The 17,251-nt window shown below is 43.5% G+C and overlaps 1 protein-coding gene across 2 annotated transcripts in view; it reads right to left on the bottom strand.

The window, feature by feature from the left end:
• Positions 1 to 10,167: 10,167 nt before the first annotated feature.
• The window catches only part of SND1 (staphylococcal nuclease and tudor domain containing 1), a 547,109-nt gene continuing 540,025 nt past the window's right edge, over positions 10,168 to 17,251 (bottom strand). For both annotated transcript variants that reach the window (XM_001366193.5, XM_056799670.1), the window contains exons 19-24: positions 16,245 to 16,368; positions 15,237 to 15,306; positions 13,663 to 13,776; positions 13,153 to 13,356; positions 10,854 to 10,898; positions 10,168 to 10,771 (exon numbers count right to left, since the gene is read on the bottom strand). In XM_001366193.5, coding sequence (XP_001366230.2) covers positions 10,706 to 10,771; positions 10,854 to 10,898; positions 13,153 to 13,356; positions 13,663 to 13,776; positions 15,237 to 15,306; positions 16,245 to 16,368 — 623 coding nt within the window. In that variant the 3' untranslated portion in view covers positions 10,168 to 10,705. The remainder of the gene's footprint in view (positions 10,772 to 10,853; positions 10,899 to 13,152; positions 13,357 to 13,662; positions 13,777 to 15,236; positions 15,307 to 16,244; positions 16,369 to 17,251) is intronic.

Here is a 17,251-nt window from a genome sequence, read left to right as displayed (position 1 = left end):
TTTTCCCATGTAGATGGAGGGCAGCACCCCCTCCCCCCAGCTCCAGTCTTTGTTTCTCTAGCAAAGTACTTACCTTAATCATTTTCTCCACAGTACAGAAGGGCTGAGCAAAAATGAGCTGAGGACATATTGTGTTATCTGATTTATCAATAGTTCTCTGTAGTCCCCCAACTCCATTCATTCCTGATTCTAATAGAGTAGCTTTTAAAAGGGATGAGGTATGTGTTTGCAGTGTGTGGTATTAAACTCAGGAAGGTGCCAGATTAGTTGAACCCTCCAGTCTGAATCAGAAAAAGGGACCAGTCAGGAATCATAAGCCTTTTGTGCCTGAGACAACCTTGGACAAGTGATGGATGAATGCTGAACAGGGGACTAGATGCTGGTGAGATATGGAATGTACTGAATGCTGATTAAATAAGAAATGATGACCTGCTTGTCATACACTTATTTCCTCCTTTACCATGCCTGCAGTTGGAAATGTGGGGAGCTCAAAGGCTTTGTGCTGACTCCACTAAGACCTCATCAGATCTGAAATGCATCTATAATCTGAATGCATCTGTCCTTCTATATATGGGACAGCCTAGAGGTGCTCCAACCTGTGACATTTTGAGATAGAGATATAAAAGTATCATGACCGATTTCAGCCTAGTGCCCAGGGCCCCACACCTTTGATCACTCAGTCAATAAGTCAATTGCTTACTATGTGCCAGGCACTGTGTTAAGTTCTGGGGCTACAAAGGCAAAAGAGAGATCCTGCTTTTAAGGAGCTCTGTTTCATAACAGGAAGCTGGAAGCCAGCCCACTGGTACCTCCTTGTCCTGATTAGCAAATTTATGCCTTTTGCTCCCCTGATCCCAATGATTCAGGGTTGGCATCTCCCAAGGTGAACTCTCACCTCAGCCCTTTGTTCTCTCTCTCTCCCTCCATAGTTTTAATCATCTTAATTCTGCCTTTTCTCAGTACTTTTCTTAAGTGACTTGGAACATTTGCTCTATCATTAAAAACATAACTTCCCTTCATCCCATCTTTTCTTTTCACATACTTTTCCTTTTCTCCTCAGAGAAGCCTGGTCCCTCTCAGGAAGACATTGTTTCTGTCTAGTATCTGCTGTTCCACTCACATCCCCTGGGCTGGAGGAAGAGATGGCACATTCTTTCCATACACTGTTAATGTTACTCAGCAATTTCCTTTAAGGTTCATGTTCTTTGTATAGTCCTATTCAGATCCTTGTGCAGTAATTTCTTTCCTTCATTCCTCTCTGGGCTCTCTGTTCCTTACTCTCTAGACTTGTTTTGTCCACTGTGATGACCCAATAGCCTTCTTCGTCTAGAAAAATCACTCTGTCACACAGACCCTCCTACTGACTGGTTGGTTTGTCTTAGAGCCTTCATTAAAAAATAAATAAATAAAAAATATATGACTTCCGGTCAAGATGGCAGCTTAGAGAAAGCTAAAGTTCAGATCTCCAGAAACCCTTCCCTACCGAACTCAAACTATATGCTCCTAAGACACCGAAATTCAAAACAAACAATAGCATAGACCCCAGGAATCCTCCTCCTGGACCTGGACCTGGATCAAAAGGTACGGCCCCCCCAAAAGCCAGAACATGAGATCACTCGGACCTAAGGGGTAGGCAGAAGGAAGGTCCCAGGACCCATCCCCCCAACCCAGAGCTCTGAGTCCGAGGCAGCAGAGGGAACCTCAGAGCCGCAGGGCCGGTTATCCTGAAGGCCTCTTCCTGAAAATAACCTGACCCAGTCGAGGGGGCACCCAGATAGCAGGGAAACAGAGAGAGTCGGGGGGAGCCTGTAACCCCCTGACCAGATCCTTCCACCTGAGTTTCACTGAAAGTCCCTGCCTCAGGGCATACTCAGTCCAAGGTTAATCCTATCAGGAGCCCTCTGAGCTCCAGGAAGCCACTGCCCATCCCCCTCAGAGAGCAGGGTCCTCTGAAACAACAGTAACCCTCAGGGCTGGCAAAAGGGCCTCAGGAGCTGGCTATTCTGAAGGCCACATCCTGAAAACAACTGACCCAGTCGTGGGGGCACCCAGACAGCAAGGAAACAGAAAGAGACGGGGGAGTCTGCAGCCCCCTGGATGGATCCTTCCATCCGAGTCTCAAGGTCCCTGCCTCAAAGCATACTCAGTTCAACCCAGAGAAAGTTAATCTTATCAGGAGCCCTCTGAGCTCCCAGAAGCCGCGGCCCCTCCCCCCTCAGAGTGCTGGCTCTCTTGGCCAGCTAAGGCACAGAAACAAACACCCTGAGGAAAGGGCGGAGCCAGGCTCAGAGGGTGGAAGTAAGGCAACAGAGAAGCATCAGGAGGGAACTGAGGAGGGCAGTAACAGGGAAACACCAACAATTCCTGGCTTCCCCGGGAAGACAAAACAACAACTGCATAGAATGGACAATCTGCCTAGGGCTAAAACCTCTGAACACCAGACAGAGATAAGAAAAGCTAGTCCTCCCCACTCAGATAGAGGTGGCAAACTCCACAGAAGCACAAAAGCCCCAAAATTCCAAGAAAAACAAGAAGAAGGGGAGACTTTGGACACATTTTATGGAGCAAAAATACAAAATACAGAGGAGATAGAAGAGGAAACACAAGCAAATGCTCCAAAACCTTCCAAAGGAAATGGAAACTCTCCACAAACCCATGAAGAATTTGAATCGGAAAGGATCAAAAATATGGAAGCCTTCTGGGAGGAAAAGTGGGAAATAATGCAAAAGAAATTCACACATCTACAAAACCAGTTTGACCAAACTGAAAAGGAAAACCAGGCTTTAAAGGTCAGAATTAGGCAACTTGAAGACAACGAGCAGGTAAAAGAGCAAGAATCAATAAAGCAAAGCCAAAAGATCAAGAAATTAGAAGAGAACACAAAATATCTCACTGAAAAGGTGACAGACTTGGAAAATAGAGGAAGAAGAGATAATTTAAGAATAATTGGACTTCCAGAAAAGCCAGAAATAAATAGCAAACTCGACATCATAATACAAGATATAATCAAAGAAAATTGCCCAGAGATTCTAGAACAAGGGGGCAATACAGCCACTGACAGAGCTCACAGAACACCCTCTACACTAAATCCCCAAAAGACAACTTCCAGGAATGTAATTGCCAAATTCCAAACCTTTCAAACAAAAGAAAAAATCCTACAAAAAGCCAGAAAAAGACAATTTAGAGGAATGCCAATCAGGGCCACAAAAGACCTTGCAAGTTCCACTCTGAATGATCGTAAGGCATGGAACATGATTTTCAGAAAGGCTAGAGAACTGGGTCTTCAACCAAGAATCAGCTATCCAGCAAAACTGACTATATACTTCCAAGGGAAAGTATGGGCATTCAATAAAATAGAAGATTTCCAAGTTTTTGCAAAGAAAAGACCAGAGCTCTGTGGAAAGTTCAATATTGAAAAACAAAGAGCATAGAATACCTGAAAAGGTAAATATGAAGGAAAGGGAAAAGGAGAAAAATGTTATCTTTTTCTTTTACCCAAACTCTCTTCTATAAGGACTACATTTATATCAATCTATGTGTACTAACATGTGGGGAAAATGTAATGTGTAAATAGGGGGAAAAGAAAGACCAAATAGAATAATCTTTCTCACACAAAGATTCACACAGGAAGGGGAGGGGAAGAAAACTCCTATAAGAAGGAGAGGAAGAGAGTTTTTACTTAAACCTTACTCTCAGGGAAATCAACTCTGAGAGGGAAGAACATCCAGATCCATTGGGATCTTGAATTCTATCTTACCCAACAAGGGAAGGGAGAAGGGAAAACCAAGGGGGGAGGGGGGAGGGAACACAAAAAAGGGAGGGAAGAAGAGGGGGGAGGGGGAGGGAACAAAAAGGGAGGGACTAGAAAGGGAAACATATCAAGGGAGGAGACAAGGGGGACTGATTTAAAGTAAATCACTGGACTAAAAGGTAGAGCTGAAGAAGAAAGGTTAGAATTAGGGAAGGATATCAAAATGCCAGGGAGTCCACCAGTGACAGTCATAACTTTGAACGTGAATGGGATGAACTCACCCATAAAACGTAGACGAATAGCAGAATGGATTAGAATCCAAAACCCTACCATATGTTGTCTTCAAGAAACACACATGAGGCAGGTAGACACCCACAAGGTCAGAATTAAAGGATGGAGTAAGACCTTCTGGGCCTCAACTGACAGAAAGAAGGCAGGAGTTGCAATTATGATATCTGATAAAGCCAATGCAAAAATAGACCTGATCAAAAGGAATAGGGAAGGTAATTATATTTTGTTAAAAGGGACGTTAGATAATGAGGATATATCACTAATCAACATGTATGCACCAAATAATATAGCACCCAAATTTTTAATGGAGAAACTAGGAGAATTGAAGCAAGAAATAGACAGTAAAACCATATTAGTGGGAGACTTAAACCAACCATTATCAAATTTAGATAAATCAAACCAAAAAATAAATAAGAAAGAGGTAAAAGAAGTGAATGAAATCTTAGAAAAATTAGAATTAATAGACATATGGAGAAAAATAAATAGGGATAAAAAGGAATACACCTTCTTCTCAGCACCACATGGCACATTCACAAAGATTGACCATACATTAGGTCACAGAAACATGGCACACAAATGCAGAAAAGCAGAAATAATAAATGCAGCCTTTTCAGATAACAAGGCAATAAAAATAATGATCAGTAATGGTACGTGGAAAACCAAATCAAAAACTAATTGGAAATTAAACAATATGATTCTCCAAAATCGTTTAGAGAAGAAATCATAGAAACAATTAATAATTTCACTGAGGAAAATTACAATGGCGAGACATCCTTTCAAACCTTTTGGGATGCAGCCAAAGCAGTAATCAGAGGTAAATTCATATCCCTGAGTGCATATATTAACAAACTAGGGAGAGCAGAGATCAATCAATTGGAAATGCAAATAAAAAACTTGAAAGCGATCAAATTAAAACCCCCAGCAGAAAACCAAACTAGAAATCCTAAAAATTAAGGGAGAAATTAATAAAATAGAAAGTGATAGAACTATTGATTTAATAAATAAGACAAGAAGCTGGTACTTTGAAAAAACAAACAAAATAGACAAAGTACTGGTCAATCTAATTAAAAAAAGGAAAGAAGAAAAGCAAATTAACAGCATCAAAGACGAAAAGGGGGACATCACCTTCAATGAAGAGGAAATTAAGGCAATCATTAAAAATTACTTTGCCTAATTATATGGCAATAAATACACCAATTTAGGAGAAATGGATGAATATATACAAAAATACAAACTGCCTAGACTAACAGAAGGAGAAATAGAATTCTTAAATAATCCCATATCAGAAAAAGAAATTAAACAAGCCATCAAAGAACTTCCTAAGAAAAAATCCCCAGGGCCCGATGGATTCACCAGTGAATTCTATCAAACATTCAAAGAACAACTAACCCCAATACTATACAAAGTATTTGACATAATAAGCAAAGAGGGAGTTCTACCAAACTCCTTTTGTGACACAAACATGGTAATGATTCCAAAACCAGGCAGGTCAAAAACAGAGAAAGAAAACTATAGACCAATCTCCCTAATGAATATAGATGCAAAAATCTTAAATAGGATACTAGCAAAAAGATTCCAACAAGTGATCAGAAGGGTCATCCATCATGATCAAGTAGGATTTATACCAGGGATGCAGGGCTGGTTCAATATTAGGAAAACCATCCACGTAATTGACCACATCAACAAGCAAACCAACAAGAACCACATGATTATCTCAATAGAAGCAGAAAAAGCCTTTGATAAAATACAACACTCATTCCTATTAAAAACACTAGAAAGCATAGGAATAGAAGGGTCGTTCCTAAAAATAATAAACAGTATATATCTAAAACCATCAGCTAATATCATCTGCAATGGGGATAAACTAGATGCATTCCCAATAAGATCAGGAGTGAAACAAGGATGCCCATTATCACCTCTACTATTTGACATTGTACTAGAAACACTAGCAGTAGCAATTAGAGAAGAAAAAGAAATTGAAGGCATTAAAATAGGCAAGGAGGAGACCAAGTTATCACTCTTTGTGGATGACATGATGGTCTACTTAAAGAATCCTAGAGATTCAACCAAAAAGCTAATTGAAATAATCAACAACTTTAGCAAAGTTGCAGGATACAAAATAAACCCACATAAGTCATCAGCATGTCTATATATCTCCAACACAGCTCAGCAGTAAAAACTAGAAAGAGAAATCCCATTCAAAATCACCTTAGATAAAATAAAATACCTAGGAATCTATCTCCTGAGACAAACACAGGAACTATATGAACAGAAGTACAAAACACTCTCCACACAACTAAAACTAGACTTGAGCAATTGGAAAAACATTAACTGCTCATGGATAGGACGAGCCAATATAATAAAAATGACCATCCTACCCAAACTTATTTATCTATTTAGTGCCATACCCATGGAACTCCCAAAATATTTCTTTACTGATTTAGAAAAAACCATAACAAAGTTCATTTGGAATAACAAAAGATCAAGGTTATCCAGGGAAATAATGAAAAAAAAACCCACAAATGATGGGGGCCTTGCAGTCCCAGACCTTAAACTATATTACAAAGCAGCAGTCATCAAAACAATTTGGTACTGGCTAAGAGACAGAAAGGAGGATCAGTGGAATCGACTGGAGGCAAGAGACCTCAGCAAGACAGTATACGATAAACCCAAAGATCCCAGCTTTTGGGACAAAAATCCACTATTCGATAAAAACTGCTGGGAAAATTGGAAGACAGTGTGGGAGAGATTAGGAATTGATCAACACCTCATACCCTACACCAAGATAAATTCAAAATGGGTGAATGACTTAAACATAAAGAAGGAAACCATAAGTAAATTGGGTAAACACAGAATAGTATACATGTCAGACCTTTGGGAGGGGAAAGACTTTAAAACCAAGCAAGACATAGAAAGAGTCACAAAATGTAAAATAAATAATTTCGACTACATCAAATTAAAAAGCTTTTGTATAAACAAAACCAATGTAACTAAAATCAGAAGGGAAAGAACAAATTGGGAAAAAATCTTCATAAAAACCTCTGACAAAGGTTTCAAATTTATAAAGAGCTAAATCTATTGTACAAAATCTATTGTACAAAAATCAAAGCCATTCTCCAATTGATAAATGGGCAAGGGACATGGATAGGCAGTTTTCAGATAAAGAAATCAAAACTATTAATAAGCACATGAAGAAGTGTTCTAAATCTCTTATAATCAGAGAGATGCAAATCAAAACAACTCTGAGGTATCACCTCACACCTAGCAGATTGGCTAACATGACAGCTATGGAAAGTAATGAATGCTGGAGGGGATGTGGCAAAGTAGGGACATTAATTCATTGCTGGTGGAGTTGTGAACTGATCCAACCATTCTGGGGGGTAATTTGGAACTATGCCCAAAGGACGATAAAAGAATGTCTACCCTTCGATCCAGCCATGGCACTGCTGGGTTTGTACCCCAAAGAGATAATAAGGAAAAAAACTTGTACAAGAATATTCATAGCTGCACTCTTTGTGGTGGCCCAAAACTGGAAAACGAGGGGATGCCCTTCAATTGGGGAATGGCTGAACAAATTGTGGTATATGTTGGTGATGGAATATTATTGTGCTAAAAGGAATAATAAAATGGAGGAGTTCCATGGAGACTGGAACAACCTCCAGGAAGTGATGCAGAGTGAAAGGAGCAGAACCAGGAGAACATTATACACAGAGACTAATACACTGTGGTATAATCAAACGTAATGGACTTCTCCATTAGGATCAATGCAATGTCCCTGAACAATCTGCAGGGATCTAGGAGAAAAAACACTATTTATAAGCAGAGGACAGACTGTGGGAGTAGAAACACTGAGGAAAAGCAACTGCCTGACTACAGCAGTTGAGGGGACATGACAGAGGAGAGACTCTAAACAAACACTCTAATGCAAATACTAACAACATGACAATGGGTTCAAATCAAGAACACATGTGATACCCAGTGGAATCACGCGTCAGCTATGGGGGTTGGGGGTGGGGAGGAAAAGAAAATGATCTTTGTCTTTAATGAATAATGCTTGGAAATGATCAAATAAAATATTATTTTAAAAAAATAATAACAACAACAACAAAAAAAAAATATATATATATATATATAAAGTCTCTAGACTTTGATGACCCACCAATCTTCATTATCCTAAAGACTCACTCCATTCGGGCAGCCTTCTCACCCTCAGGTTCTTTTCTCTGATGGGTCAGTTTCTTCTGGAATCTTCAATTTAAAGAAAGTGACCAGGCTAGTCACATTCACTTGTCTCTCTTCTCCTCTTTTTAGTTTTCATTTTTCCCCACTAGATAGTAAGCTTCTTGAAGGCAGGAAGTGTTTTGCTTGTATTTGCATTCCTAGTGCTTAGCAGTGGCCAGTACATAGTAAGCTCTTAATAGTGATGGTATTGACTTAACTTGTAGATTTTTAATCTCCAGTCATTATATCACCTTTTTCATGAAGTTCATTACCTGGCTCAGTCTCTCCATCGAAAGCCTCCTGTTATACATACTGCTGATATTTCTTCCAGCATCGTGGTCTACCAGTTTATAAACCTTCTCAGTTTCCATTCTCTAGAACTTTTGTCATACCGTAGCCACCCACAGGAATGATTTACATCTCACCTCACTTATAACAGTGCCATTGGCATGATTTTAAACTTAGAACCTCTCCCCTTTCTTCTGCCTCCTATCTCCTTCATCCTTTTCCTCATCCTCATGCCAATCTTCAGTCCTTCAGTCCCTACTTTGGCCTCTCATATAATATAGTGAACCAACTGTAAATTGTCTTTTGTCCATGACTTCCTTGCCTTACCACCCAAGTTGGATTAATGTGGTTCACACTCTCTGACTCTTCAAACCTAGACCAGCCCTCGACTCTGCTGCCCTCTAAAGCTGTTGTTTTGTTTGTTGCTCCCTCCTTTCACCTCCAATTCCCCAAAACAATAACCTACCCTCATTGTCCCCATCTTCTCACTTTCCGCTTCCTTCTTGACATCACATATTCCCTTCCTGGTCCCTCATAATCTGGCTTTCAATCTAAGACAAACGATCCCGTTCTATGTGGTCTGCTCTGGCAGATTGCTCCTCCATCATCCCTACTCTCTCTTGTCCTCATTCTCTCCTTGTTTGCTGGCTGCTTCCCTCCTGTCTATAAACATGCCCATGTTTTCCTCATCTTCCAAAAATTCTCATTTGACTAATCCATTCCAGTAGCTATTGTCTCATATCTGGGGTTAAATTTGAGGCTAATCAGAATTGGTGCTTCCACCTCCCCCCCCCCTTAACCATTTATAGTCTGGTTCCTGCCCTTATTCAAGTGCTCTCTCCAAAGTTACAATCAATCTCTTTATTGTTAATGGATTTTTCTCAGGCTTTTTCTTTCTTTACCTCTGTGCAGCCTTTGACACTGTCCCTTCTTTTCCCAATACCAATCAAAGGTTTGTTTCCCTTTTTCCTAATGAGAAACCATTTAAAAATGATTTGCACTAATTTATTCTTATATGTTTGGTGTTGCCTCAAAAAAACAAGCCAAAAGGCACCCAGCCCAGCTAGCTGTCTCTTGCCCCAGGTTCAGAGAGATCCTCACTCTTTTGGACCCTTCTGCTGGCTATGGGGCAGAGACAGAGGGGCCACCATGGCCAGTAGAACACTGTCTGCCACCCCATCACCACTCCGATTGCCTCCTTGGCTCTAGGTGACAGGAGGCCACACTGTAGAGCTGACCAATGCTGGAGGCCTGACTGCAGGAGGAGGCTCCTGCCTCGGCCTTCACTTTCCCTTCCCCACCTCTCGGCTCTCATGTGCCTGCTGTATGGCCTGTTTAATCCAAAGTGTGGGACAAACTTTCTCTGCTTTGAACTCTGATGATAAAGCCAGAAGTCCCAGGAGTCCCGAGTTTAATGCTCCTTCTAGGGGCAACCTATGAGAGGATACAGGAATTGAAGCTGAGGGAAGTGAGGGATCCATTTCTGCCTCACTGCACCTGGGCCATGCCTGTGCATATGTGTGCACGCTGGGGCCTGGTTTTCTGCCCTAGGTCACTGACTTCTTCAGCTGAGCTGAGCGAATGTTCTGATCCCATAATGAAGGACACGGGTTGCGGATGGTGCTGTACTACTTTATTGGGTCTCGCAAGCTTTAAATACAGAATAGGGGCTGGCAACTAGGGCCGGGAGAAGGGCGGATGCTGCTGGCATGGAAGAATGGACAGATCAGAAGTAACGTAATCAACTATCGGTCAGAGAACCAGGAGGCGCAAAGGGAGGGAGGCTGGGGGTGGGGCGGAAGGTAGGGTGCCACACAGCAGCTACCCTCAGACCACGGCTCTCCCTGCCTCCTCTGCAGACAAAGTCTTTATTCCTGCTCATAGGCAAGTTGATATGAAGACAATTAAAAAACACAAATCAGGTCAGGAGACCCCTGGGATGGCAGAGCCCATCACCCCAGATGGCAATGCCCCCAGCCCCTGCCTAGGAATTCGGCCTCCCACAGAGACATTCCCATACCCTGAAGCAAAGCTGGACCCATTCTTCCCTCTCCCCCACCCCTTCCCAGGCCTGGGCTCTCCAGGTGGCGCCTTCCTCCCAGGTGGGGACAAGGTTTTAGTGAAAGCGAAGCCGGTGGGGGCGAGAGATGCTTTCTAGCGGCTATAGCCAAACTCATCTGCATCATCCGCTCGGAAGTCCCCGTAACGCCAGAGATTCAGCTGGAAGTAGGAAGAAAAAACACATCTGTTAGTCTGGCAGGTCCACCCCCAAACTCCTCCCCATCCCTGGGGCAGGACTCACCCTGGCGCTCTTGGCTGACTCCTGGGCATTCAGGTACTCTGTGATCTGGAGGGGTAAGAGCAGGAAGAAGAATGTCAGTAGACCTGTGCACCCCAAGAATTAGCTCGAGGGGCTCCCAGTATTGGGGTGGGGAGCATCCTCCATCCTGAGAGGACACCTGCATGCCTAGCCTGGAGAGGAGGAGACAAGGTTCAGGGAGGACCTGACTGCTACATGGGTGGTTTAAGGGATGCCACACAGGTAAAGGATTAGACATGTCCCTTTGGCTCTAGAGGGGCAGAACCAGGGACAATGGGTTGGAAAGAGGAAAAAGCTTCCTCCCTGTTGGAGCTGTGCCCTGAGGAGGTACTGGATCTCTCTTCCTTAGAGGCCTTCAGACACAAGGTGGATAACCATGGGTTGGACAGAGTACAGTAGGGATTTCCTTGTATGTATGGGCTGGATTAGATGGCTACTGAAGTCCCTTCCAACTCTCCAATTTGGATTCTGTGGTTCTGCAGGGACATTCCAGAGGCCAGAGCAGGTGTGAGCAGTTCTTTTGCCAAATGTGAATTTTAGATTGACTCCACCCTGCTTAGTCTTTAGAATTTTAGCAACCAGGAATGTAGACACCCCCACTTAAGGATTAAGTGTTGGGGAGGAAGGCAGATGACCGGCATGTGCTAGCAAGTGACAAATCAGAAACAACTGACCCCCTGGGCTGTCCTAAGCCAAACTTAAGCCACCATTGGTACATGTGAGACACAAGAAGTGATGTAAAGAACTGCCTATATATTTCGAGTCACTTCCTGTGATTGTACTCTGAGTGGCATTGGGAGCTTTGGCGGACTTGGCTCTGGAACTCGAGCCTGGAGGAGCTCCTCAGACTGCTTCCTTTTGGATGGTCATGTGGTGAGTGATAAGACTGATTCCCCTTTTCCCTTGGCTTTCTGGAGAGGCCCCTTGGCCGAGGCCTCTAAACTCCTGCCTGGCTCAGCCGGGCTGGAGCAGTTTTAATTCCCTTTCCTCTCTCTCTTCTTAATTTCTTCCTACTATTGTAATTAAACCACCATAAAAATCCTGAACTGACTTGAGTATTTCATTGGGTTAGAATTTAAATCCCTGGCGACCACGAATATAATATAATCAGTCAACAACCCTAGTTTTACCCCTTTCACAAAGGACCAGGAAAATTAATTTCTCCCTCATACAAAGGGTCTTTAAAACTTGAACACTCTTAGGCAGACTCACATCAACCTTGAAAAAGTGGCTTTCCAGAAAATGGGTGGTGGATCAGGGAGCAGGAGCAGCCAAGGCCCTTCCCAAAGTGGAGAGGCAGCGGTACAAAAAGCTCCTGTTTTGTAAACAGTGGTGTCTTGTTGCAAATGAAATATTGACTCTAGCAATCAACAACATCGACCGAGAAGCCAACCACAAATAATTAGGAAGAACCAAGCCTTCAGGAGGGAAATAGAGAAGGGGAAAAGGAGACACTGTGAAAGAGGTGGGTGAAATGGAGGGCCAGAAGGCAGTAAATGCCCAAAGAACTATTATTCTCAAACCCAACCTCTCCACCTTCTGCAGACATTTGGGCCAAGGGTTGGGATGGAAAGGAAAGGTGCCTTCCTTTTGTTGGGTGACAAGTTTTCTGTTTTATGAGGAGAGAATTAGAAGGAACTTCCCATCTCTGATTTACCCTTGTAAAAAGGCACACTGTCTTAGTTGTGTCCTGTTGGCCGGTATGGCAAAGAAGTAGCCTCAGTTTCTTACAAAAGGAATCTTCTCTGATAAGGTGAGGGTTGGTAGGCATAGAGAAAATTTTGGGGTATGAATGAGATAGAAGACTCAGGTACAAGGTGATAATTTTCATCTTAGTGATAAAGAGGATCCTATCCCTATATGGTGGCAAAAATATTTATAGCTCTCAGGATATATCTAGAAAGGGCTGCCTGTCTGTACGATGGTAACTGAGGTGCCTTGTCTCCTCGTGAAAATGAAGAGGAAAAGGGCAAACCCAATTCTAATCAGAGTCTTCTACTTGTGCCCTTTCCTCAGGTGGTCACTCAGGAAGATTTAAGGAGAAATCACCCAATTGAGTTTGCACCTGAATTATGAATCAAATATACACTGCAGCCAAATAATCTGAAAAGTAGCTTCTCCCCATCACTTTATCCACACTTGTCCCAATCCTTTTCTGTGGCTACCCTGCCTTCCTCCCCCAGTGGTAGTGGGAAAGGTGAGGTATTTTTAGTCTTCATTAGGAGAAAAGCAGGAGGGCTTTAGGCCATACCATGAACAGGTAGTTTCCCTAAAAACATACCACTTTCTGAAACTGTTTCTCCTTGCGAACCTCCACCATGACCAGCCCCTCTTTAACCAAACCAAGTCCAACATCACTCTTGGAATCTGCAAACTGAAGGGTGACATGGGGGCAGCCAGGGCTCAGGTGTTCCACGTTGAGTAGGCACTGAGTGTTCTGGATGTCCCGAACCACACTGTCCACAGCATCTGTGCGGGCATCCTCCTGGGAAGAGGAATAGTGTGACAAAGAAGAACAGTCTGGGCATCACTGACTGTGGTGATAGCCCTGCCCTCTCCACTTCTCTTACTGCAATCATTGCTTCCCTTCACTATCTTTCCCACCTTGAGTGGAGTGAAAATGCCTGAGGCATGTGCATGCGTGCGTGTGTGTGAGTGCGTGCGTGCGTGTGTGTGCGCGTGTGCATGTGCACACCTGAGCCTGTGTGCAGGCTAGTCCTGGAAACAGGCAGTGAAATATCTCTTCAGACATTTATTGTAGCACATTAAATGAAAAGTCCTCCTCACTCACATCTTGTGGCACCTGGATGAAGGCAAAGGCATACTCTGTGGCTTGAGCTGGCAGCACTCGGGTGCTGAAGGCAGGGGGTAATGTACCCAAACGAGTTGATGGCAGGATCTCTCTCTGTGGGGCAAGCATCAGGAAGTTATACCTTCAGATCACATAACCCTCCAACCTTCTCTGTATCCTGAGGCTCCCTTCTTCACAAATGACCTCTTCTTGACTTGTCTTTTGGCTTTTGTGAAAATTTGTGAACTCTCACTAACAGGCTCTGACTCTCAGCCTGGGAGAGATTCAGCTTGAGCCACAGCCATAGGTTTTTCCCAGTCATCTAACCTTGGCAGGGCAGTATTCACCCTGGAGGGAAGCTAACACCAGGGACTCACTCCTTTTCACCCCCGGGCTTGGTGCCGGGGACACCCAGTGGTGCCTATTAAAATAATCATAGTGATAATGAGGCTCTAATTGCTATTTCCACTTCCTTCCAAAGACCTATGTTCTGGGAGACGGGTCCCTTGACTCTTGTGCTAGGCAGGGAGATGAAGGCGGCTTGGCTATGGGTTGAGAAGGGGAATGGAGGGGAATGTCCTGGGAGTCCTTGGAGACCAGTGAGGATCTACTACAGATCAAGTGATACTTGGGTTCCCTTCTTTTTAGGACTTGGTTTTGTTCTCTGCACCCAATTACTGGTCTGACCCTTGAGTGGTAAACAAGAAACAGCATGTGGTTAGTATCAGAGCCCCAGCCGGGTTCCTTCTATCACTTGCCCTTGTTTCTAGGATGCCCACGGTGTGACCTTCTTCTACCTGCTAGGCAGCTAAATTGTTCATGCTGGGTAATCTGACTACAGAGGATATAAAAGCTGCTCCTTATTCCTGCTTGTAGCCAAGGAAATGGGGAGATATGGGGATATAGAACAATTGTCATCCCAAACCTAAGGAACAAGAGAACATAAGGAACGTGGAAGACTTGCCAAACTCCTAGAGTTTCTGGGAGTCCCTTGGAGTCTTTTTTGGAGGCTCCAGACTTAATTTTCCTTTTGGGGTATAGGGTATGCTGTGTCCTAAGAATACATCTAACATGCCCCCTACTGACCTCTCTTAGGAGCAGCCCAAACCCCTGAATAGCCTGTGCTCCCATCCTACATGGCAAAGAGCCATGGGAGGTACAAGAGGTCTCCCTGGAGAGGATGAAGGGCATTGGGTCAATTCTTCAGTTGAATTATATGATCAATAGATTGTACCTGCAGTGGGAGATAAGCCCAGGGGAGTCTATGGCTCTGACCATAACACAATTCTCCTACCCCAGGGATTAATATTAGCTTGAGATTTCTGAACTTGTTTTAAAATAGTTTGATGTATTTAAAAACATGATTCGGAGAAGAGGTCCATAGGCTTTGTCAGACTGCCAGGGAGTCAATAACCTAATAAAAGTAGGAATCCTAGCCCTGGCCTACTTCTCAGAAACATGGCCTGGTGTGTCCCAAGGGCACTGCAGTGGTGCTGACACTCCCTCATCATTACAAACCCAGTGAGTCTGGGGGTCAGCATCACCTAGTCCTGTGTCCCCAGGATGATACTCACATTGCCATAGTCGATGTAGAAGACGTGGACTTTGGCTGGAGACTCCACCTTTTCTACCCGTGCTCGGTACCTGCAATGACATCATGCCACCATTAAAGAAAGAAGCAGTCTCAGATTGGGGCTAGGGGGAGGTTCGGGGAGATGGGGTCCCAGCTACTCAGACTGTGAGATGGGGCCACCCTGCACACAGCCTTTCTACCACTACAATTTTGGTTGTCACGTCTCCCTCACTCTAGAGATTCTTCCTATGGAATCTAGAGTAACCAGGGAAGCAAAGGGGAGGGAGAATGGAATGCATGGAGCAGATTAATGTGTCCTCAGGGCATAAAGCAACAAGACTAATGACTAGATTGATGTCTGCTGTTTAAACCCAGCACACTAAACAGTAGCTGTAATTAGTCGGCAGATCTGTCTGGGAGGCTATAGCAGGGAACCCATCCAAGTCACTTTTTCACCCTGGGAAAGGCCATGGCCCTGCCCTCTGCGACTAGCCTCATCTGACCCATTTCCAACATCAGGGTGCTGGTCTCACTACCCCCAGATGACCTGGGGCCATCTCAAGGCAAAGTGTACTCCTCACCCTCTTTTCCCTGCCATGTGCCAGCACCACTGTTCCTGCTGTGTGAGTGTGGAACATGCCAGTTGGTTCAGTCTCATCAGGTCTTCCATAGGCTAGTTCCCCAGGGGAGTTGGTAGAATGCCACTTGCTTCTGCATTCAGGGAGTTGGCCAAGCTGCAGGGCTCTCTCCTATCTAAACTTGCCAACAGATTGCCCCTAAAGCTGGCCCCAGGCTGGCAGGGGGAAATCACCAGCAATGGAATATAAACCGATCAGCCAAAACAGCTGCCAGGAGTGTAGAATGATGTCATCATGCCACGTTAGAAAAGCTATAAGCTTTTCTTCTACAAGCAAGAGGGGTACCTTGGACCCATGCCTGTGGGTGGATCTGGTGCAGCTCCCTGGGCACCTCCCCTACCCATTCCATGCTCTGTCCTAGGTGGGCTTACCATTCTCCATCTACAAACTTGGCAATACAGAATTCTCCTCGTCGAGGGGCATAGGATCCCTCTATGGGTGGATGACTGGCAATGTCATTTCTCATGCCCTCCATCAACTTTTCCAGTTGTGTACCTGTAAGGAAAGTGGAGTGAGGTCTAGGTGTTATGTTCCATAGGGCATGATGTTCCATCTTTGCATGGGGTGGGAAGGCAGGAACCTTTTTCATTGATGAACCATCATCAGATATTACAATATTTGCTCCCATCCTCACTTTCCCCACTTCTGCATATGCCTTCCATATTCAGAAGATGGGAAAGAACTAACAGGAGATCAGTGTCTTGATTATTAAAGGCTTAAGTCACGCTGACTAAGAAGGGATTGTGTCAGTGGAAAAATTATTGCTTAGGATTTGGAGTAGGGTTTCTGGGTCTAAGTTCTCTTACTTGAATAACTTTGGATAACTCACTTCCCCTTTCTAGGCCTCAGTTTTCTCATCTTCAAAATTCAGGGATTTGTCTCAGTGATCCCTGAGGTTCCTTCCAGCTCTAAGTCTATGATTCTATGGCTGGGCCAGCTCAATGAACAGGGAAGGAGGATGTCTGAAGATCTTGTGCCCTAGAAATTTTACATGTTCTTTCAACTCTTGGTCAAGACCCTAAGGTGGGATTTTTCTAGAAAAAGTGAGGCTGACTAAAATCACTGATCCAAAATCAGCTTTTTCTAGATATACCACCTCATTTTTTTTGTCCATTCTCCTCTCTGATCCCCAGCATCTTTACTCTAGGACTATAGCTGGTCTAGATAATTTTTTTAAAAAAATCAAATATTTTCACTTTCTCATAGGAGTTATTTGTATTTCTTTTAATGTAAAACCCTTAGTTTCATAGGATTAAATATTATAATTAAATAGATCATTTATTAATAATAAAATTTAAATAAAAACATTTATAATTTTAGCAATGAGAAAGATCATAGCCCTGAGTAATCTTGAACAATTTCTTAAGGCAGAGGAGGT

The sequence above is a fragment of the Monodelphis domestica genome, chromosome 5 (genome assembly GCF_027887165.1).
Source record: "Monodelphis domestica isolate mMonDom1 chromosome 5, mMonDom1.pri, whole genome shotgun sequence".
NCBI lineage: Eukaryota > Metazoa > Chordata > Mammalia > Didelphimorphia > Didelphidae > Monodelphis > Monodelphis domestica.
Note: the sequence above shows the minus strand (reverse complement) of the source record. Positions and strands in the feature narration are given on the sequence as shown.